Source organism: Protopterus annectens, chromosome 5.part1 (assembly GCF_019279795.1).
Source record: "Protopterus annectens isolate FY-2018-M chromosome 5.part1, PAN1.0, whole genome shotgun sequence".
Taxonomy (NCBI): domain Eukaryota; kingdom Metazoa; phylum Chordata; order Ceratodontiformes; family Protopteridae; genus Protopterus; species Protopterus annectens.
This window is the reverse complement of record NC_056736.1, coordinates 458804989-458829832: the sequence shown is the minus strand read 5'-3', so window position 1 is coordinate 458829832 and position 24844 is coordinate 458804989. Positions and strand designations below refer to the sequence as shown.

The 24844-nt window shown below is 42.5% G+C and overlaps 1 protein-coding gene across 7 annotated transcripts in view; it reads left to right on the top strand.

Moving 5' to 3' along the window:
- Nucleotides 1-24466, top strand: part of LOC122803484 (galactosylgalactosylxylosylprotein 3-beta-glucuronosyltransferase 1-like) — a 783044-nt gene extending 758578 nt beyond the window's left edge. For 6 of the 7 annotated variants that reach the window (XM_044073112.1, XM_044073116.1, XM_044073110.1 and 3 more), the window contains one exon: nucleotides 5992-6926. Coding sequence is in view for 1 of the 7 variants with exons in the window: in XM_044073111.1 (XP_043929046.1) it covers nucleotides 22666-22707 (42 nt within the window). In the remaining 6 variants the exon portion in view is untranslated. Of the gene's footprint in view, nucleotides 1-5991; nucleotides 6927-22665 lie in introns of those variants that run through there. The other variant, XM_044073111.1, reaches the window with a different exon arrangement.
- Nucleotides 24467-24844: the final 378 nt, after the last annotated feature.

Below are 24844 nucleotides of genomic sequence, written 5' to 3'. Positions count from 1 at the left end.
CAAACACTGAAAACATTTATTAATTCCTGGTATCATAGTCATAGCACTTGTGAAGGTAATAGGTTTTATTATGAGCCACTTGCTGTAGTCATTAATGACTATAAGTCAGTCTGATATGATTCTGAGAAAGTTATGGTGCATATTTGTTAGGTCAAGAAAAGCTGAATATTTGTACCAGCAGTGGAAAATTTACCAGATATATGCTTTGTGATCACCAATCATATACCGACAGCTTCTGACATACAGCTTTTACGTGATGATTAGCATATTTGTATCCTGAGTGTTGTCTTTCATGAGTTCATCCAGTACTTCTCAGTATAGTAGACCTATACTGTCTTAAAAATATTTGCAAAGTCAATTCCTTACTGTAAAGTCTTTCTCTGCTGGTTTGAGAAGAACAACTTTGGTGAAACTATTACTGGTACATGATTTCAGTGCACCCTGGAAGTTGTATAATAACACTAAAGCTAAAAAAGTGCTCAGCTCATACTAGACTAGACAAAAGAACATGAGTACAGAATATGCTGGTTTCTGCATGCCTGATCAATGTTTTTCAATGCATTCTGACTGCTCAAACATGGTCTATTGTATGGGTTCAGTGGTAAAAATTATTGAACTCACCCTTGGGTTGTACAACCAAAGAGCATGGTTATATTTGTTAAGGGGGTGGAGGGAGCTAAGTCTCCTTCAGTGAGCGTAAGCCCCCTCCCACATCACCTAACTTATTATTTTGAACCCATTCAGCTTGATAAGATGGATTTTGATTAAATGCTCTGTGATTATATAAACCGTGTTCAATACAATTGACTGAGTTTTAACCCAAATGTTAGCTAATTACATCATATTTTCTTATTTAGGATTCTACTCATATCAATGAACACCTACTGGTATTTAGGATCTGTGATTTCAGAAAATTTCAGGAAAAGTGCTCATCGTCACCAGAAACTTAAATAATGGAAGTTTAAAACACCTTTGTGCTGTGTAGCTTAAAAATTTAGCGAGGCTTATTTGTAAAAGCTAATTGGAAACTTTATTTAGCAAAATAAATCAAAAGTACAGTCTTCATTCTTTTCAGTACTTCCTCAGACCTGATGATCATTATTTAACATTTCCTTTAACTTGACATTAATATTCATTCTCTTGTTAAAACTCTGACATATCAGTGTGTTTTATAAATATGGTAAACTTGCATCTATGTTGAATTTGTAGATACTGCATACTTGTACAAGGAAGGGTTTCCTCCCCTCAGGTTTCCTTTCTAAAAAGGCTCTACTTGATTGGTCTGTTATGGTCGCTGAAATATAAACAAATAAATATTCTCTAGGTCATTCTAAGGGGGTGCAATATTTTTCAGCAAGGAAGGTGATAGTCAACAGACCATGCTGCTTTGCCAGGGATGGTCTGCACCTCTCCTCTCTAGGCTTTCAAATATTAGCTAAAACATTGTCTTCCCCTATAGTGCCTTTTTAGGCAATGCCAAACTGAAAGTACTTCTGACATAGCAATTCAAAACCAAGAAAATCTAAAGGTATTACTGCTCAATGCCAGGAGTCTAAACAAAAAATCCACTCCCTAGAAGCTCTCTTTACCCTACAGAATGCTGATGTCTGTGAGGTCACTGAGACATGGTTTAAAGCCGCAGAGACCACACCAACAGTGCAAGGTTATAATGCCTCCCACACATTTTGGCCAGCTACTTCACAGGTAGGGACTAAAGGTGGAGGTATGTCTCTTTTTAAATCAAAAATCATTATACTTCAAGGCTGGTCAAACAGGACAATGCGCTTGAGCTGATCCATGTTCAAATCACCACAGGTAAAATCCAATACCACTTCCTTGCAAGCTATAGGCCTCCCTCTATGATCCAGGAAACCCATACCATATATTTAAACTTATTAGAAACACTAACCATCCAACCCAATACCATATTCATGGGTGACTTTAATTACCCCACTATTAACTGGGAATCCTATATGACACCAAATGTACATGCACAGAGATTCCTGGATTTTGTAAACACAAACTCCCTAGACCAGATGGTCAATACACCAACCAGGGGTGCAACCATACTGGATCTGGTCCTCACTAATATAGGACACTGCTGCACACTCCCTACTGTAATGCCTTTCCTGGTAAGGTCAGACCACAAAATGGTCCACTTTGAAGTAAAAATAAAACCTGGCCTCCCAGCTAAACCTGGAATATTCAGGATGTATTCTAAGGCTAACCTCCTGCTATTAAGTGAGAACCTGGCAAAATGTCAAGCCCTCATAAACTCTGAGAACACTTCTGCCTATGCAGAACTGTTTACAGAAACCCTGTACAAGCATGTTAATAGTTGCATAGAAGCAGCTGTACCCACCAGGAAGAAGTACAGAACTAACTCAAAAAACAAGCCACACTGGTGGAATCACAAAATTAATCAGCTGTATAACAGGAGGCAAAAATTAGAAGGTGCAGCACTCATCAGGATAAAAGCACTGTCATCAAACTAAACAAACAACCCAGGGGGCAAATAAAGTCTACCAAAGCTAGATTTGAGGTAAGTTTGGTCTCCCAGGACAAGGACATCCACAAAGCATTCTTTGGCTATGCCTGCAGCCCCAAAGGCAATACACAATTGTGTGCAGAGCTCATTGAAAATGGAGCCACCTATACTGAGCCAGAAGATATATCAAAACCTCTTGACTAATAAATTTAACTCCAACTTTACCCCTCTCTCCCCCTCAACCTTCCCTCAGGAAACATCATCCCTACTATTCCCCTACTGTCACTAGGGAACAGGTCCTTAATGATCTTTCTCTAAGACCAAGAACACAGCATCAATGGGCCCAGACAATATACCAGGATGCCTTCTTAGTAGTATGAAACATGACCTATCAGGGCCTCTGGAATTACTATTTAACTGTGGCCTCCAAACAGGCTTCGTGCCTCATGAATGGAGAAAGGCAACAATCATCCTTCTGCAAAGGTGGGCCATCTACAGACCCTGCAAACTACAGACCCATAAGTCTCACTGGTCCTATATGTAAAGCCATGGAAAGAATTATCATGGAGATGATCAACAGAGATATAGTAAACCTCCAGACACTGGACCCAACCCAGTTTGGTTTTGTCAAGGGCAGATCATGCCTACTCCATCTGGTGGACTTATTCAAGAAGGTCACCAAAGCAATGGATGAGGGCAAAGTCATTCACATTGCCTACCTTGACCTGACCAAGGCATTTGACACAATACCCCACTCGGGTATTGTTGACAAATTCTAGAGGTTACATACAAACCCGTATGTCACCCAGTGGATAGCCAACTGGCTCGCAGACAGGACCCAAGAAGTTAGAATTGGGGATTCCACCTCTACAAGGAGGCCAGTCACAAGTGGAGTCTCTCAGGGATCAGTCCTTGGACTCCTCCTTTTTGCCATTTACTTCTCTGAAATCAAGGCCAATGTCAGTGGTCTCTGGCTGACTAAATTTGCAGATGATTGCAAATTAGGAGCTGTCATTGAATCTCACACTGACACATGTTCTCCAGGAGGGGCTGACAAAGATAAACAACTGGTGTCAGAGCCATGGACTAAAACTAAATACCAAGAAATGGACTAAAACTAAATACCAAGAAATGCATAATAGCATCCTTTGGGAAGTCATCCATCCCTGGTAACTATCACATTGACAACACACCCCTTAGAGCTGACCCAGTAATCAGGGACTTAGAGACAAATGTAAATAATCTAGCCTTTGACCATCACATGTGTACAGTGGTGAGGAAATCATTCTATGTTGCACAACTTATAAACAAAGGTATGGCATCTAAGTCCAAGGAAGTCATTGTTCCACTGTATTCAGCATTCATCAGACCTATCATTGAGTACAATGCCCCCTTTGGTATGTGCCTAACCAGGCATATCCAACAATTGGAATGTCCACAGACATTCCTCACTAAAATAATACAGGGCATAAGTAATATGTCCTATACAGACCACCTCAAGGCCCTATCTCTGTATTCTGTCTCCTACAGGCTTTTGAGGGGAGATCTATGCCTGGCACACAGGGCATTGTCAGACCCCATATTGATGGACCTCCTGCATATCCACAAAACAAACAGCACCAGATTTACCCATTTTAAAGACTTAAACCTTGCCTGTAATATAAACAGGACCTGCTGGAGAGATAGGAATGTATCCCAGAGACTACCCCATCCATGGAACAGGATCCCCATCCATGTGAAGCAGAGTTCCTCCCTAACCCAATTCAAGTGCAACTTGGACAATTGGATGGAAAACCAGAAATTCATCCTTGGTTTGGCACCTATGTCTGTAATGGACAGAAGTAACCTGTAAATGGTTCATCTCCCTGGCCCATGCTTAAACTTATCAAGGGTATCAGAACTTGTCAGAGATTTGGGATGCATGGCTAGGCTTAAAAAGGCTCTTGTGGTCGCTAGCCTAGTAAACACCTACGAACTTATAAAGAATGAAGTGGGACATAGAAATCTGCACTTATTTGCAGACCATGAAGAACTTGGGAGTAGACACACCTTAAACTGCACTGAAGTTATATCTGTTATATTTGCTTGATAAAAGTAACATTACTGAAGTAAGGTTTCTGTGATTTGGTAAGTGTAAAACAACAGCCAATTTTCTGTTAGCAGTGCTTTGTTTCTTATTGTTCCCTTATGGGTTTCATCAACTAGTTCTGGTAATCTATTTTGTAGACTAATTCCATAAGTCTAGTATCCTTTAGGATTAAATGAAGACATTTCAGGTTTACAGCCCACAAATGTCTTTAACAGTGAAGAATAAGATGTGCTGTCACACATTGTGTTATTGTGTGGTGTGCTCACACATAGTGTTGTTGTGTGGTGTGCATACGATGTGCTGTCACACATTGTGTTATTGTGTGGTGTGCATATGATGTGCTGTCACACATTGTGTTATTGTGTGGTGTGCATACAATGTGCTGTTACACATTCTGTTATCGTGTGGTGTGCATACGATGTGCTGTCACACATTCTGTTATCGTGTGGTGTGCATTTCTTTATGGATGTGCTCAACAAGCTGTGACACAGGATCGTTATTGGTTTCTTCCAAAATGTCTTATAATGCAATGGTTTGTTTTTGTAAAACGTCCTTTGCAATGAAGTTTATATATTCCCCGGTCACTGCAGGGTCCATGTTTTTAAAGAAGTTATGGATTAAGGGTATGTAGATGCAATCTGCATAAGTTTTCTTCTCTGCCTGGTATGTTTTTGAAAACAACATGGTTGTAGCATTGACCCGTGTAGCCATATGGACCTTGGAATGTTTCTTATGATTTGTAATGGTTTGTGATCTGTAGCAAGTTTATATATATATATATATATATATATATATATATATATATATATATATATATACATGGTCATATAAACAGAAATGGAAGTGTTGCCAAATCTATTTCAGAGCAATAGCTTCCTTTTCTGTTTAGGAATACCTGATTTTTCCATCTATTAGTAATATATTTGCTTTAGCTAATGATTTCTCTTTGCAACATGTCTTCGTTATGGTATGCTAAACATCTGCACACAACTGCATACAACTACTCTATCTTTAGCAGAGTCCGACTAGATGTCAGTTTTCTGAGGTTAAACATTTTAATATGTCTAATGCTTGACCAAGGATTATTATCATTACTACTATTATGCCTGCTACCACCGAAATGATGTTCCTTAAGTGTTTTAGATGTTTTATGTTTTGTTCAGTCTATCATAAGCCTCAAACATTAGTTTTCCACCTTTTGCTTGCTTCGTCTCCTCTTTTAGTGAAGGGTCCTGGTGGATTGCAACAGCTTTCTCTGGGCAGGTGAAATTCTGTTTACAGACAATAAATCCATGGAATTATTACATAGTTTTATCATCCTCCACTTATTTTGTTTATGGTTTATCTATAGTCTATTAGTTGCTGAAATGCTGCCCTAAGGATGTATTCATGACCTTTTTTATTTTTATCACAGATAAGATGTCATCACCATTTTTGTACTGGATGTATTTTGCAGTTGTTGTCAAGACGGATTCTGAATTACTTACCATGAAGAAATGAAGTCAAGAGTTCAGCCTCTTCCATCATCTCAGACTTATTTACTTAATGAAGTGTAGTGATGTTTGCACCGTCTGGATGTAAATTTAATCAACGACATCCTGCATTTAAATCTAGTTTGGAAAAACAAGGTTGCTCCATTCATGCTCAGAATACATTGTTAACTAACAAACTTTCAAAATTGTACACATCCTTCACTGGCAACCACAACACTTGTGTTATATCATATCTACACAAATTCTGATCTTGTCATGGTCCATAGGTTTTATTGGCATTATGACAGTAGAACCTCAGACTTTCTTATGTTATGTGTCTCTCTTTTTTACTTCTTTACTTCTGCTTTGTTTATGATGTAGAAGCAAATTCTTCTAGAAGGGTGATGAACTAGTAGGATTGTAGTGTCAGTATGCAACTACATTTGAAAGGTCATAAGTTTTCTTAAGGATTCCCTATTGAAATGTCTGCACTAGAAATGCCACATGTCAACATGCTGAAAAAAAAGAACTCCAGAAGAGCAAATCTTGAACATCAATGTTATTTAAACTTCTTTTCTGCAGACCCCTGATGTTGGGGGAAAGCTGCCCCATCCCCCCAAACTTATATATGCCAACTCCAGGATCGCCATGCCTCAAAGAAAAGGGAATATTTCGAGAATGTCCATCTTGGACTTCATATATGTAAATCCACCTTTTTCAGACATTCAGCCTCTGTGTTTTGGGACTCAGTCTGGTATGGTCTGCTTTTTCAAATGGTTACTTTCTTACACTTTTAAAAAATATGAATATTCTGTTTGTAAACAGTGAGACTTTTGTTGCTTTGTAATGTTTAACAAAGCATTTCACATTTTTATTACTTTCTTATTTTTGTCTTTTTTTGTTGTTGTTGTTGTCCGAATGCTTGCTAAGAATCAGCTCTCACACATCTAGATCTGCACATTTACTGCTTTTAGTTGAATCAGTTATGGGAAACCCTTTCCCAGACAGCCATTAAGGTTATATACTTGGTTTTATTCCTGTTCCAGGCAGTGAGCATGCACAATTGAAGGAGGAAGATCTGTAACTCCTTACCATTTGTGTGTGCATGCTTCTGTACATGTGCAGTGAGGACTGGCAAAGTCACAATCATGTCAGAGCACATGTGCTATGTACTGTGCTTCTCTTCTGCAGTGGGTGCTGCCTGAACAACCTACCTTCCCATGGGATAAGCTGTTGTCAGTCACTGTACCTCCTGAGAAACCTTTGTTTTTGAAGAATAAGTAAGCAGCTGCTGCTTAGGTGGATATGAGCAGCCTTTTCAGAAAGATTTCATGCATAGATAGTCAAGCTCAGACATTATTGGGACCCACAGCCAAACCATTCAGCAGCTGATTTTTCAGGTGTAGAAAGTGGAAAATAAAAACATAGCTGCAAGGATTTTATAAGTTGTGGCTAGCTTGTGAACCCCAGTGGGTATATGCTCTCAGTGAATCTGTACGACAAGATTAAAAGCGTATGACTTGGAGCATGATAAAACGAAGCCTCGCCGCTCTTCTTTTCTTTTCCTTTCGTTCTATTCATGACCTTTAACTTAGTTGCTATAACCATTTTGCAATGCAACACCTTCAACAGTCTCTAGCCTTTCTCAATAAAAGATAAGCCTCATCTGTTTTTGAAGATCTGATGATGATTCTACATCTGTCCTAGGTATAGCATCATTTTAAGTAATCTCAGTAGATAATTGTGTGCCGTGTTTAAAGGAAATCAAACTATATGCCTTCAAATCAATTAAGATACAATCTATATCACTTCATCAAATATTTAATTTCTCCACTCTGTTCTCGTCACCATATGACTTTTTATTTGTTACATTACTGTCATATATGGACTGAAAAGTCTTGGGTATGTATAAATGTCACCTGCATACCTGGCATGATCAGCAGGAATCCCTACAGTTAGAAAACAGTATAATCTAATAGCTTCTCAAATATGTAAACTAAAGTGATGTCTCCTGTTATTTATTTAAATGATTTACTTGACTGACTGCGTATTGCAAGTTTTATTTTTAATAAGAGTACATATAAAGAGAGGCAGTCAGGCAGCATGAATTAATAGATCACAAGTTATTAAAACCTCAGTTAATAAGGGCTAGTTATACTATAAACTTCTGTAAACATTGTCATGGAATATGGCTTTATCCAGTAGCTAAACTCAATCAAAGGTAAAGGTTATGTAGCACTCTGTGGAAAGATTTTCACAAAACTATCTTTCAGCACAGGTTATTAGTTCAAACCAATATATACCTATTGATTTATTATGCTGGATGCATCATCTAAGCCATTAGGAATAAAAGCAGGTATGCCTTTAACTTGTATTGTGCTTCTGGCTGCACCTTGGCTCTAGCAACTTTTACCTGTGGCAATACAATGCTACTACTTGGTAGCCTATTATCCCCAACCAACCTACTCTATGCCTTGTGTCCTTATGTCCTCCAGAGGGGTGGATGCCAGATGTTGGACAACTCAGGTAAGCAGAGAATGACATCCTGCTATAGACACTGCCTGTTAAATAAAGGGGTCACTTACCACTGTCTGTGGCACCACATCTAGGAAATAATGGTCCATAATGTCATTGCTGTTGGAAGACAAATTCATGCAACATAGAAATGTTGGAAACATGTCACAAACACAATCAGGCAGGCCAACAAGAAGGCATGCAGCACACCAGCAGAGAGGTCAGCCACTGGAGGAAGTCCATTTCCCACTGGAAGCCTAAATGACAAGGTGAAGTTCTTAGTATCCCTGCATAGAGATGATAAATGCACAGGCATCATATCTGGAACAGTGGATACATTATCCAGGAGTTGCCTACCCTTACATGTCTCAGAGGGAAGATGCACCTGGTTAGTAACTGAATTGCATACCTATATAGTATCAAAGTGCTGTGCATTGGTAGGCCTCACATACAACTTGCCTATATGTTTTCCATTGGTACATCAGGTTTGTAGGCAGACAGGAATGGCAGTGGAGGTATGAGTCTGTTCAACATCTGCATAGTGTGCACCACTGTCTTCATGCATAACACAAGGCCTTGCATGAAGGATGGATATTCAGATTAACTCTATTCTGTCTTGCATTCTATATTCTCAGGCATGACCACTGCTATGATGTTACTTATACATATACAAGTGAGTGTCAGGACAACAGACTGATGTGAATGGTTATGCGGGGATCTGACAATGATATTGAAACTTAGACTGAGTTAGAATGAAATGACACATGAGTACTGTTCCCCACCTAGGTGGTCATCTACCCCTTGTTTAGAGTGAAGGTACAGCCTCACCCTCACCTGAAGCACAGGCTGTATAACCCAAATGCTTACCATCCCTATCAGTAGGGCTTCACCATAGTTGAGAGCATTAGCACTTCTGCATCTGTGGCAACTGCAGCAGAGTAGTATTATGAGCCTGATGTGATGCCCATGATGTGACAGCCTAGTGTGATGTGTGGCTTCTGGAAGGATGTCACTTATCATTGCCAATGCAATGGTGAGACCACAGAATCCTGGAATAATGTTATGCTAGGCATCATGAAGACTATGGTTGTGGGATGATAGAAACAACTGCAATAACTGCACTGTCCAGAAGTGTTGCCATGGTTGGGGTGGGAATTTAGTAAGGGAGGTCTCATTGGGATGCAGCAATTGGCTACACAGTCTGCTCCTGTGAGACTAGGGGTACTTTGCTGCACCACTGCTTGTCAAGGCAAGTAATAATTGCCAGTGTCAATGGGCAGGGCACCTTTCTAGTGGATCCTGTGTATGACTGGTCCCCTGCTAGCACTACTATTCTAATTATCTGGCTTTGCCAGCTCACAACAAAAGGAATACATGGTCCTACTGTTGAATCAAGTACCCTTCCTAATCATCTAGGACTAAGTTGTACCATCGGGATTAGTATACCTAGTATGCACAATCCTCTGCAAAAGTAACTTGAAATCATAACTCCAGGTACAATTGTTTAGCATTTCATAACTTAATACAAATTCAGTTGATTTAAAATCCATATTCTAGCTATGTGGTTTCCTTTAAATGAGAGTGTTTTAAATTACTGGGTATCTTTCCACTGAGTACTTATTTAGGTTACCTGATCTAAGCAGCACATTTCTTGCTTTGATAGGGATTTAGTCATAACTTGATAAATGAGACATAACGATCAGAAAAAAAAAACAATACTGAAGCTGGTTGAAGAGTAAGGCCAGGTCAAATGATATGCTGTAGATATTATCACCCAGTACAGAATGATACATCTCTTATTACAATGCATGCACATGCTCAAAAGAAAGAATGTGAAGGCTGTGAGATTCCATGTACCATTTTATATGTAGGAGATACACCGTAAAGTACCTAAGAGCCTACATCCTTTATTTCAGCTAATTCTGCAGTAGTAGGCAAGTCAGGTGTTGGCAGCTGCAGAGTTCTCACTGTTATCAACTTTTCATTTACATAAGATATTGTCATATATGTGTGATCATGTTAGAAAAAAAGAAGTTATATACTCACCATAATGTTCCATCTGAGTAGTTATACTTCATTTATCTTCAACCTGTGGGTACTGAATCCAAACCAGCAACTTCACAAGCATCTGCTCTGAGCTCCAACCTCCTCCCCCTACTCATAATGCACCACCACTACCTTCCAACCCTCAGATCGAGTTTGCTGCACTCTACACTGAACAACCTGATCCCAAAAACACCTTACACACACACACAAAAAAAAACAGGTACGAACGCTGTCTATATGGTAAGGCCAGGGGGAAGGAGGGGGGAACGGTTGAAGACAAATGAAGTAGAACTACTCAGATGGAATGTTATGAGTGCATAACTTCTTTATCTGAAGTAGTTTACTTAATTTGATCTCCAACCTGTGGGATAGAGCCCCAGCTACTAAACACCTGGGTGACCCTCATGGAAGGATATTCCGGAGCACCGCAGAACCAAATGATGTTCTCTGAGAAATCAAATCCAATTTATAATGAGAAATAAAGGTATGAGATGAGGACCAAGTAGCCACAGAACAAATGTTGTCTAAGGATATTCTCAACCAAAAAGCTGCAGAAGTAGCCATGGAATTAGTCGAGTGAGCTTTAACCTGACCTGGAGGAGACAAACCTTTATCCTTGTAGATCTGAAAGAAACATAGGGAGATCCACCTGGCAATTGTTATCTTGGAAATGGGTTTGCCCAAAAAAGGTTTAGAAAAGGACACAAACAACTGGTCAGATTTATGAAACGTTTTGTTCCTGTGCAAACAGAACTGTAACTATCTATGAACATCCAACCAACAAATGCAACTTGCATTCAATTTTGCTTGTAAAATTTGGAAAGAAAACAAGTAAATTGATAGTTTGATTGATATTAACCTTTGATGCTCCCTTTGGGAGAAAAGAAGGATTGGTGCGAAGAGAAACCCTGTCCTTGTGGAAAATCATGTATGGAACCTTGACAGACAACATCTGAAGTTCTGAAACCCTCCTAGCAGAGGTGATAGCCACTAAAAAGTCTGTCTTCCAAGACAAAAAGTTAAGATCTGTGGTTGCTGCAGGTTCAAATGGAGGAGCAACCAACACTTGAAGTACCATCGTAAGGTCCCACAGGGGAATGGGATCTTTGACCAGAGGATGTAATAGGAAGGTACCTTTAATAAAGGCTTTGCACAGTCTGGAAGAGGCTAAAGAAGCAGAGTTCTCACCCACCTGAAAATGAGAAATGGCAGCCAGTTGAACCTTGACCGTAGACGAGCTAGCCCCTTTTTGAAAAATATTTGCCAAGAAGTCAAGGATAGCTGGAATGGGAGCCATGAATGGATCTAAACTCCTTTGAGAAGCCCAAAGGGAAAAGTGCTTCCATTTGCTGTGATAAATCTTCCTGGTAGATGACATTTGAGCTGCCACCAGAATAGACCTGACTGAAGAAGGCAATTCGAGAGTCCTAGCAATTAAGGGAACTAGAGCTGCCTAGCTGTGAGCTTCAGACTGTCCAGATTTGGATGAGGGACCCTTGGGTGCGAAATGAGATCCTGAATGGGATCCAAGATCCAAGGAGGAGCTAGAAGATGAGACCAAAGGAAGGGAAACCATACCTGGCAAGGCCAAAATGCGGCAATAAGGATCACTTTGCTCCCCAGTCGACAAGCCTTCTGTAGGAACTTTGGAATGAGGGGTACAGGAGGATAAGCATAAAGAAGACCAGGAGACCAAACATGGACTAGAGCCTCTCTGGGGGTCTCCCCGGTGGGGGGCGTTCAGAGTGAAGAACTCGCTGCATTTCACATTGGAAGGAGATGCGAAGAGATCGCAGCAAGGCTGACCCCACTCTAGAAAGATCTGCTCTGCTACTGAAGGATTATATACCAGACCACTGACATGTTGTCACACAGGATTGCAATGGTTCCCAGAGGTAGAAAGGCATGAAGGGCCTGTAATGCTAAAAGGACCGCCCTCATCTCCAGAACGTTGATATGCAAACAGGTCTTGATCAGGATCACATGCCTTGGACTGTCCTTCCCAAACAACACCCCCCACCCTAGCTGGGAGGCATCCATGGTTACCGTGGCTTGGGCAGGGGCTGGAACAAAAGGTCGTCCCTCCAAGATTTCCAAAGACTGCATCCACCATAGAAGGGATGACCTGCAGACTGCTGATGTGTATGGGGTGCGACAACAGAAGATCCAACAAAGACCACTGCACCACTAGAGTCCACTGCAGTAGTCGCATATGGATTGAGCATATGGAAGAAGTGTTATACTTGCTGCCATAGAACCTAGGGCCCTTAAGACCAACTCTGCTGAGGGAAGGTGAGATCAGTAAATGAAGGCGACATGCATCCTTAAATTTCAAACTCTCTCCGAGGTCAGGAAAACTTTTGTCTGTAACGTGTCTATCCATGCTCATATGTATTCTTTCACCTGGACAGGGGTCAGAAGAGATGTCGCTGTGTTGATTGTAATCCCTAGATAGTGTGCAAGCTGTAAGAAATAGTCTCTGGTCTGACAAAGTAGATGCTTGGTGGGAGCAGTAAGGAGCCAATCATCCAGGTAAGGGTAGACCTGAATCCCCTGAAGCCTCAGGTGAGCCGCTACTACTGCCATCACTTTGGTGAACACCCCAGGGAATGTGGTGAGACCAAAGTGTAGGGCTCAAAACTGGTAATGATTGGCTCCTAGCTGGAAGCAGAGAATCCTCCTGGAGTTTCTGTGCATCTTTATGTGATAGTAGGCATCCTGGAGGTCGAACAAGCACATCCAGTTGCTCTCTTGCAGGTACAGCATGATGGACTGTAAAGTGACCATCTGGAACTTCTCTTTGACAACTGACAGGTTCAGAGTAGACAGGTCTAGAATGGGCCTTAAGTCCCCCATCGTTTTCGGCACCAAAAAAGAACATGGAGTAGATGCCCAATCCGGAATGATCTGGGGGGATGGGTTCGATGGCTCGTTTCTTTAGCAGCTTGGAAACCTCTAGCACTGCTGCCTCCCTTTGCATGGGTGGAATGTCTGAAAAGTGTTTGTAAAGTGTAGGGGAAAAAGTACAGCTGTGTAAACTTACCATAAATATAGATGTTTGAGTGTATTCACTGTTGCAGTCATTACATTTGGGTTATCTGCTTGCAGTAGCCCTCAGTCAGCCTGATTAACAAAGTCTTGGGTCTTGCATCAGTTGCTGTCCCTTCTTCCATGATGTCAGGTCGTTAGGGGTATAAAGCATGCAGCCGATGCCATTACAACATTTTTTTCTTGCCACAGATGTCAGGTGCCCCCCTAATGGGAAGCAAATAAATCTATAATACAATGATATACCTCCAACAAAAAAGCAAATACACCAAAAAGCTTTTTGATCATAGTAAGTAAGAGTAGAGGTATAGCCAAAAGAAGAAAGGGGGCTGGAGGGAGGGTAACCTGGACTGCAACAGTGAATACACTCGAACATCTACATTTATGGCAAGTGTACACAACTGTACTATGTTCTACGTGTTTCACTGTTGCAGTCATTACATTTGGGTAGATTCCCAAAGCTAAGGTTGGGAGGAGGAATTTAAATTGAATTAGGACCAGCTATAAGGCCCTGCAAGACTGCAGTGGCAAAACCAGCTCTGGATTTAGAGAAAATTGGCAAATGATAATGCTTGGTGAAAATATGTACAGAACTCCAGGTAGCAGCTTCTAGGATGTCCCTAGTAGGGACGCCCCTGAGAAAGGCTATAGAGGTAGAAGCAGCCCTGGTTGAATGGGGTCTGATGCCCTGTGGGATAAGTTTTACATGGTGCTTATAGCAGAAATGAATGCAGTGGCCTATCCATTTTGAAATGGTTTGTTTTCAAATAGCTTTCCCCTCTGTCTCTGCAGCAAATGCCACCAACAGTTGTTCAGATTTCCTTTGAGGTTTAGTCCTGTCCAAGTAGAATCTAAGCTGTCTGTGCACATCTATAGAATGCAGTATCTGTTCCCCTTTGTTCTGTGGGTTAGGAAAGAAGGTAGGCAAATGAATGGACTGATTAAGAGCCACACTGGATACCACCTTGGGCATGAAGGAGGGACTGGTTCTGGGGGACACACTGTCTGCATGAAAGATGATGAAAGGTTCCACTGCCATAAGGGCCTGTAATTCAGATACCCTTCTTGCAGAAGTGATTGCTAAAAGGAAAGCTGTTTTCCAGGAAAGAAATTTTAAATCTGCAGTAGCAGCTGGCTCGAAAGGAAGAAGAGTGAGTTTCTCCAAGACAAAGTTAAGATCCCAGGCTGGAGTTGGAGCTCTCCTGGGTGGCCTTAAATTTTGGCCCCTCTGAGGAACTGCTTGGCAGTGGGTGAGAGAAGACGGGAGGCTCTGTGCTGTAGTGAGCTGAAATGGCTGAGGCATGAATTTTGATGGAGGAAAAGGACAAGCCCTTATGAAGCATCTCAGTCAAATATTGTAGAATCTGAGGTAAATTAGGCACTGCTGCACTCGTCACTTGAGATTGGTTCCAGGTACAAAATATTTTCCATTTTTCAGCATAAGATTTTCTAGTTCTAGGCCTCCTTGCCTGTAAAATGATATCCATCACTGATTTACTGAGGGGTGGTAAAGGAGAGATTAGGTAATTAGCCAGGCTGCTAAGTTCAGGGTTTGCAGCTGAGGGTGCAGAATCTGGTTCTCCTGCTGAGACAACAGGGAAGGAGTCTGAGGCAGGTGCCATGGGGCCAAGCGTGACACACTGCACAGGAGGGGGTACCAGTGTTGGTGTGGCCAGTCTGGTACAATTAAAATCATCCTTGGCTTGCCGTGTTTGATCTTTAGTAGTACCTTGGAGAGTGGAGGCAGAAGAGGAAAGGCATAAGCTGATATGTTTTTCCAGCTGAAGGATAGAACATCCACTTTCCAAGCTAGTTTGTGGGGAGTCCTTGTGCAAAATTTGTCCAATTGATGATTCTGGGGGGGGGGGGGCAAATAGGTCTATTTCTGGGCTCCCCCATCTGCTTGCCAACATGTTGAAAATTCTTGGTTCCAGTTTCCACTTGTGTGGGTCCGTGAGGTTTCTGCTTAGTCCATCTGCCAGTGTATTTAGTTTTCCTGGCAGGAATTGAGCTTGTAGATTCACTTGGTAGCTCAAGGCTGTGTTCCATGGCTAGTCTGCAGAGGGGGGTAAGAGTGTGTACCCCCCTGCTTGTTTATGTACCACATGGCCATAGTGTTGTCTGTCTTTCCCATTAATTGTCCTGGAAGAATGTGGTCCTTGAAGGCTGTGAGAGAATTCTGTACAGCTAACATTTCCTTTTGATTTATGTGTAGGTGCATTTGACTTGGGTTCCATTTGCCCTGAATGCACTTCTCTGCCAGGTGGGCCCCCCATGCATAGTCTGATGCATCTGTCGTTAAGGTTTGGGCGGCAGGGGGTAGTGTGAATGGTAGTCCCCTGTTTAGGTGGCAGGCCTCTGCCCACCAAAGGAACTCTAGGCGTAGGCAAGGTATGATAGGAATCATTGTTTCTAGATCCTGTAAATGTTGACACCATAGTCTTTTGAAATACCATTGCAGTTTCCTCATATGCAGCCTTGCATATGGAATTAGAAGAATGCAGGAGGCCATGAACCCCAAGGCTTGCAGTAATTGCCTTGCAGATAACTGGGTTCTTGTGGCCACTTGTTTGAAGTACGTTGACAGATGAATCCATTTCTCTGGTGTGAGGAAAGCCATCTGGGAAGTTGTATTCAAACTTGCTCCCAGGAATATAATTTGTTGACAGGGTACCAGGTGTGATTTATTTTAATTTATTATGTACCCCAGACAAGTCAATACCCTTTGAACAAAGCCCAGATGATTCAAAAGTATGTCCTGGCTTTCTGCCTGAATTAGACAATCATCCAGGTATGGGTATATTTGAATATTTCTTTGCCTGCAGAATGCAATGACTGGAGCTAGGCACTTTGCGATTACCCTGGGTGCAGTAGATAAGCCAAAGGGCAGTGCAGAGAACTGATAGTGCATGTAGCCTGCTTTGATGTGTAGGTACCTTCTGCAAGACTCCCTGATAGGGATGTGCAGGTATGCTTCTTTTAAGTCTAGTGTTGCCAACCATGCATCTTTGCCTAGCATAGGAAGCAGCTGGTGAAGAGTCAGCATTTTGAATTTTGGAATCACCAGAAAGGTGTTTAGAGTAGAAAGGTCCAAGATAGGACGCCATGTATTGCCTTTTCTGGGTACCAGGAAAAGTCTCAAATAGAACCCTTGTCCCTTTTCCTCTTCTGGTACCAATTGAATAGCCCCCATGCTTAAGAGAGAGAGTACTTGATTTTGGGCCTCCACCTACTGATTTGGGGGTAGATCTGGCCACCCGATTGGTGTTGGTAAGGTGTGGAATTGAAATCTGTATCCTAGGGACACTATATTTAAAACACATTTGTCCTGGGTTATGAGTTCCCAATTTTTGGCATGCAGGCCACTCTTTCTGCCTAAAGGAGCATTCAGTTGGGAAGTGCTTGGAAGTGTTAAAATCAAGTCATTGAGACAGTTTTTCATAGGGGGCAGTCTTACTAATCCCTGATTTGGGTGTGGAAACCCCCCACTGCTTAGTCTTGTGTGTCCCCTGGGACTGAAAACTGGGGTTTCTGCTATGTCTGGGTTTGGCTTGAGAAGACCTGGAAGGGGCTGGAAAGGACCAATTCTTAGAGGGCCAGTGGCTACTAAATCTAGGAGGCTGAACTTGTAAGAAATCTTTAACAGTTTGCATAGATTTAGCTTTATCTTCCATCTTTTTAGGAACTTCCTCAGCCTTGTTACCAAACAGGCAGTCCTGATTTAAGGGAGCATCCAACAATTTAGCTTTAACATGATCAGGCAAAGATTGCTCCTTAAGCCAAGCATGCCTTCTAAGCACAGACCCAGTAACAGCAGCCCTGCAAGAGGCCTATAAAGAATCAAATCCACATTGCAGAGTATGTTTTCCGGCCTGTTCAGCAGAATGCATTAAATCCTGTAATTCTTTATTTTCCACACAGTCAGGAATCAACATCATTTTCTGTTTAAGTAATCCAATAACGTGTTGCTGATACTTTAACATATGAAACTGGCAGTTTAAAGCCCTAATGGCCAAGGTTGCAGAAGTGTAAACCTTCTTACCCCATCTATCCAGCGTCCTGGAGTCTTTATCAGAAGGGGTACAATTTTTAGCAGTAGAAGCCTTAATGCCCTTGGGTCCCTGTGAAATAGTCCCTGGATCCGCAATAGGATTTTTAAAAAGGAACTTGTGAGAGTTGGGAACCCTGTAATATCTGTCAGGTTTTCTGGGAGCAGGGGGCAAAGAATCAGGGACCAAACTAGATTCTGAAAAAGCATCATCAACAATGTCTAGTACAGGAGGAATAGCTAAAGGCCTATGCTGAGGCAGGAGTAAGAAATTCCTAAGCCTCTTTTTGAATCAGAAAAATCCTGGCTTTCCCAGTGGAAATGCTCCCTTACAGTATGTAAGGTTTCACCAAAAAAAAAATCCTCTGGAGAGGAAGCAGAGGGAATAGAGTCCTCTACATCAGAATCCTCATAAGTAGATAAGGGCAAATCCAGATCATCAGAAGAATCAGAAAAATCATAATCCTGGTCAGAAGATTCATAAACAACTTCAGTCCTAGGTCTCTTAGAAGTGGGAGGCTGGCTTCCCCTGATTAGAGCTATAAGATCTTCAGCCATTCTTATCATTTGTTTTTTAGGCATAGAGGCCTGAGCATGCGGCCTGGCCATCAGTTTCTTAGGCATGGTTCGAGATTTAGGCCTAAAGGAAGAAGGAGGCATCGGTTTAATATGCAAATCCGTAGGCCTGAATACACCCTCAGAAGCCGGTGCCTGCACAGCGGCTCCGGACCCATCCAAGTTAGAGACATCAGCAGGTTCCATAGTTGAAGCATCTCACGGCATACTGGACTTCGAATGGGTCTCAGTAGAGGCCTGTGAATTAGAAGTAGTGGGTATCAGGGGCTGCGAAAATGCCTCACTGAGTACTGGCGACTAGCTTAGGAGAAGCGTCCGCAGCAGTTTTGGACCACGGCGGCCTGTTTCTGTCTTTATCCTTTTGTTTTTTTCTGAATCCCGATAGTCGGATGGCTAACCGATGACATTTCTGATAATTAAACTGAGAACCAAAATATTTAGAGGCGAAAATATACTGACGACAGATAGGGCGCTGATTAAATAAAGCACAAAACCGACAGCAAGGTACGTCGTGGTCAGGGCCTAGGCAAAGAATACAGTACGAATGAAAATCCTTATGAGGTATTTGCTTTCCACAAGTAATGCAATTATTAACTTTTACTGACATCGGTAAGGACCAAGAAAATGTTTCCCCAATGGGGTACTTAGCTTTAGTTGAATACTTCGGTTCTGAAACTCGAAAATTAAAATTTCAGTGGTTGGCCGATCGGCACTTGTGAACTGCTTCTGCTTCCGGCACCGCACGGCAAGAAAGACTGGTGTAACGGCATCGGCTGCATGTTTTATACCCCTGACGACCTGACATCATGGAAGAAGGGACAGCAACCAACACAGGACCCAAGACTTTGTTAATCAGGCCGACTGAGGGCTACTGCAAGCAGATAACCCAAATGTAATGACTGCAACTGTGAAACATGAAGAATATCCACAAAGGGGAATGAATAGCCTCTGGAAATTATCTGAAGCACCCAACAGTCTGATGACACAGACTCCCAAGCCGGCAGGTGCAATGACAGGTGACCCCTCAGGGTTGCTGCACGGGCCTGTCCAAGAACGTTTCTCGAGACCCAAAATTCCTCAGACCCCCTCTACCTCTGGGCCGGCATCTATCATGTCCCCCTCTGCCTCTAGGGGAAGTAGGGCCCTGAGTGTCATGGGAATACTGAGACTTCTGGAACCACATCTTCTTTTGCCCTCATTGATTCCAGAAAAAAGATCTTTGAGGGTTTGAGAAGCAGATACCGATGGCAGACAGTGTCTTCCAGTCTTTCTCACTCTGGATGAAGGTATCATGGACGGTCTTATCAAACAGGGAAGATCCATCATACAAGGCATTCGCAAAGGACACCTTGAAGGGTTCCATGAACTGATGCAATCTGAGCCAGGCGTTACTCCTTATAGACACGCTGGACCCAGCCACCCTAGCCACTCCTTCAGTTGCATGTGAGAGGAGTCGCATAGACATATTTGAGACCACTGTCAAGGTAGCCATCCTTGCGGAGAATGTAGCCTGGACCTCCTGCGACATAGACTTTGTGGGACACTCAGCCAGTTCCTTAACTAGGTCGCGCTGTAGTCGAGTAACATGTGCCAAATAGTTCAGCGTCCTGATAGAAAAGGTCGCTGATGCATAAACTTGCTTCCTTGGATGATCCATCATCCTAGACTCACGGTTTGGAGGATGGACCACGGAACTCTCCTGGGCTAGTTCCTTCTTGGTGGTGGCTGCTACCACCATAGCATCTACAGGGGACCCTTTATTCTAAGCCAGTCTGTCTGCAGGGGGGCTCAATATTTTGTCCGAGCATTTAGCGATTGGTTCCACAGTGTCCGGTTCCTTCCAAGCCCATGAGGTGACCAAGTCCACTAATGGATCCATGGGAGGTGACACCCAGGAAGTAGATGGGCCTATGGTGAAAGCCTCCAGGAAGACGGATTCATCCAAGGAAGGTTTTGGGGCTGACCAATCTCCCCACTGGTGCAAGATTTCCATGATGTCTCTGAAGGAGACATCCTCAGGAGATGATCTGGGGGAACCGCCCCCATCATCCAAATCAGTGACCTTAGTGAGGGACTCCAGGGAGGAGTCCAAGTGCCTCCTCTTGCACGTATGGTTGCAAGGAACCTCTCCAGTAGGGCTTTTCAGTGTGAGCTCGCAAACCTCTTGTTCCTCAAGCGAAACCTCCTGGGGCTCCTCGAGCATGGGCTGTCCCTGTGTTAAAATGATGGGATTCACACACAAAGCAGAAGGAGTCGGGGCAGAGTCCAAAGATATAGTCAGGGGCCATCAGAGAGAACCCTTTCCACAATGTCGAATGCCGAGGGAAAGCAAGCTTTCTGGGACACCATTAAGGGAACTGCTCTCCCCAGACCTAACGCGGGAATCGGAGCCGAGCCCAAAGTAGACAGAGCTCCAAGGAGGAGGCCGTTACCTGACAACGTTGGAGCTGATTGAAACAGCTCCACCCCCCTCAGATCCAACACCCAGGGTCCTGCTCCAAGATCCACTCGCATCTGAACTAGGCAGATCCAACTCTAGGCAGCTGCTGGCGTTGAAGAAACAGGTAACATCGGCATCGACCCCCTGACTAGGGGAACTCTCAGATCCATGTACTTCGAAACTGGGAGCTGGATTGGAGAAGGAGATATAGGTGTAAAAAAAGGAAGTGAGCTCCTCCTCCAGTGGGAGAGGGGGCCAGCAAGCCTCCCATCTGAATTTGTGTGTTAATAAATCTCCACATCATTTTAGCTATGTCAACTTCAGAGAGACTGCGGGTGGACTGTGACGAAGCCACGGACTCTGACCTGTCGGGTCAAAGAACCGAGGCTCTAGAAGGTGGTCTGGGCTCCTCCGGCTCTGGAGAAAATCTAGGAGAGCAGAGCCGAGGGGAGTCATGGTGTCTAGACTGAATTTTGGTTGAAAGCCCCACTGGAGCAGAAAGGTCTGGGGACCTCTTTCTTTTGTCAGATCTATGATCTCTCTCCTTCTCTCTGCCTTTTCTATGCTCCACTTCCACAGGCTTAGAGGCAGGAGGATGAGTCCCAGCCTGGGAGGGAGGAGAAGCAAGGGCAGGAATAGAAGGACAGGCAGTCACAGCCGCAACTGTGACCAAAGCAGAAGAGGAGGTGGCTGCCTCCGTAGAAAGGAGCAGGCCCTTCATAACTAGTTTTGTTCTACGATCCTTGAGGGCGCGTGGGTTAAAACCCTCGCAAATACTGCAGTCAGAAGATAAATGGGCCACACCCAAACAAAGCACACAAAGAATGTGGCCATCAGCAGGCAACAGTTTGTGGCCACAGTCAGTGCATCTTTTAAACACCTATTTAGAGAGATCAGACATTTCTTATTTTTTTTCTTTACCTCACTAAACAAGAAGAGAAAAACTTTTGAGAGAGACACACTCCACTCACCACACACTCAGACAAGCACACAGAAGGCTGGCGGGGATAGGGAAAATAGCACAAACTACCTAAAAACTACCTAAAACTAAGACAACAATACCTACACAATGCACCAGCGAAGGGGAGGAAGGCAGGAAACCTATACTACCGGCACACACACAAAAAATACTAATAACTTTTGAAAAAGACCTATGCATGACTTGGAGCTCAAGAATCACGATGCATTGGAAGCCACGGCAAATGATATCTGAGTGTTGGAAGGTAGTGGTGGTGCATTATGGGTAGGGGAGGAGCTTGGAGCTCTGAGCAGATGCTTGTGAAGTTGCCGGCTCGGATCCGATATGGATCCGATACCCACAGGTTGACGATCAAATGAAGTAAACTACTTCAGATGCTTCCATATTCCACAAGAGAGCTAGACAATGGCACTGAATTCTGCCTAAATGAGGCACACTGATTGCCACAAGTGTGCTCCCTTCAAAGTGCACTTCAAGATGGACACTCTGGAAGCAAAGTGATGGTGACTTCTAGTGGTCTAACATCAATGAGTTGCAGCTTCTTCAGTCTCTCCTTCTTGTCCTTACTTGACAGATCATGGTGCAGTAAAATGGGTTGGGGCTAGGGGTACTGAATCTCCATACGTTATATCACTGTCACTGAGGTGTTGTATAGGGAAATTGTTAAAAAAGAAGAAAGTAGTAAGGACAGCTGAAGCAAGCAGAAATCTGCACAAAACTGTGCATGTGATAACTTGTTTTTTCAGAGACTGACAGATGTATAAAGTACTAAGAATATTCTCACATAATGTAAATACCTCACGTTTTCCAGTTCTGAAAGAAATTGACTATCCATAGTGTATGAACACAATTAACTCAGAAATGTTGACTATTAATGAATTAAAAATAACTTATTTCTTTATTATATTGCCTGATTTGTTTTACTTACTAAAGGATATTTCTTATTTTCTTTTGCTATCTTGCAGAAATCGCCTAACACAAGCTTCTTGAAATATGTGATTCTATGAGATTTATGAAACATGGGAAGTGGGGACATGAAATCAGCTGTGAAGAAGGTATGAACTGAAATGCCTGCTGCTAATAGCTTACTTATAATGGTGGGACAACTCCCCTTTCAGCAAAAGTGTTCAAAGTAAACAGTAAAAAAGAAGGACGCTTATCACAAGGTCACAGGGAAGTCATTGTTGTCAGCACAGAAGTTATGCTGAGTTTTGGGCTACCTTTTCATGTGCAAAGGCAAAGCCAGCAATACCCTCAGAGTCAACTCTCTTACAAACAGATCTACTGTCTGTGATGCCGTCACTGTTTTTGAGCTCATCATAAATGTACAACATTCCGGAATTATATCATCCTTGGGATCTGCATTGACATGCCATATTCCATAAAGTACAACATTCCAGAATGACAGCAGCCTGGGGATCTGTGGAGACATGCCATATTCCATAAAGTACAACATTCCAGAATGACAGCAGCCTGGGGATCTGTGGAGACATGCCATATTCCATAAAGTACAACATTTCAGAATGACAGCAGCCTGGGGATCTGTGGAGACATGCCATATTCCATAAAGTACAACATTCCAGTATGACAACAGAATGGGGAGCTGTGGAGACATGCCGTATTCCACAAAGTACAACATTCCAGAATGACAGCAGCCTAGGGATCTGAGGAGACATGCCGTATTCCATAAAGTACAACATTCCAGAATGACAGCAGCCTGGGGATCTGAGGAGACATGCCGTATTCCATAAAGTACAACATTCCAGAATGACAGCAGCCTGGGGATCTGAGGAGACATGCCATATTCCATAAAGTACAACATTCCAGAATGACAGCAGCCTGAGGATCTGTGGAGACATGCCATATTCCATAAAATACAACATTCCAGCATGACAATAGCCTGGGGATATGCAGAGACATGGCATATTCCATGATCTTCTTGAGTTTCAGTCACTTCTGCATCTTTCAGATAATGTGATCATAGCAAACAACCTATTCATATTGTAGATAAATGTGATTTTGCACTTTAGTAGGAGTATCTACAATGTTGGTATAAGTATTTCAGAGAAGTGCACAATAGATCTATAAGATCAGATATACTGAAAGCCATTGAAAACAATTCTGATAACAAATGACTGAGATGTGCACTTTGGCAAGACTGTGGTTTTTTGCCTTACTTATTATACAACAGCAATTATGTCATGGAACTCTAATGTCAGGTGATACTAAATCGAACTTGACAACTAGGGTAATGACTGTCACAAGCTCCCTAAAATGGCATCTGCCTTGATTATAGATAATCGCACAGCATATTTAAATACCATTATGTCTGGGTTACCAAAGTCTGTACGGAATCCTCTCTCCTCCTTTCCAAGTCCTGGTGTTTCACATCAGATTTAGACTATTTAATTTAGATGCTGGTCTTGTTTAAATGCACTTTACAGCTTCAGTGGCATTATTTCACAAGTGTATATTTCTAAAAACATGTAATAGGATATGATTCTGACTCTTACCAAGTTATAGCTTCTCATCCAGCCAGCCACTGTCTAACAAATAATGACGGAGACATTGACTGCTGCCAGCTAGCATTGTCCTCACATTTAACAATGAATAAATAGTGTGTTATAATGGCTACACTTTCAGAGCATAGTGCAAAACTCAAGCAACAATTAACGTAAGAAAAATATTGTACAGATAATGTTTCTTGTGTCAGACATAACTGGGGAGGATGATTTGATGATAATAAATAAGGACAATGTGATGGAACTCATTGCTTCAAAAAATCTCTTTTATTCTATTATTTTTTCTACTCTGCAACTTCCAGAGCAACATTGCAAGTGTTCTAAGCTGTGACTGCCAGTGCCCTTAAACAGATATTGTCGTCCAATACTTTATGTATACTTTCATAACACTTATCTCCAGAGGATAACACATAATATTTTGCAGTATGTCTCTCTGAGTTGCTATTCTTTCATTCAGAGAATATAAAGGTATTTCATTTACCCACTTTCTAATACCCTTCTTACTTCTATTTTGGGACATGGACAGCTGACAGCACTCAGTGGTCACAGGGTTGTGAACTAGCCCTGGCACCACACACACACACACACACACACACAACAAAACAAAATCTCATGAGGACAC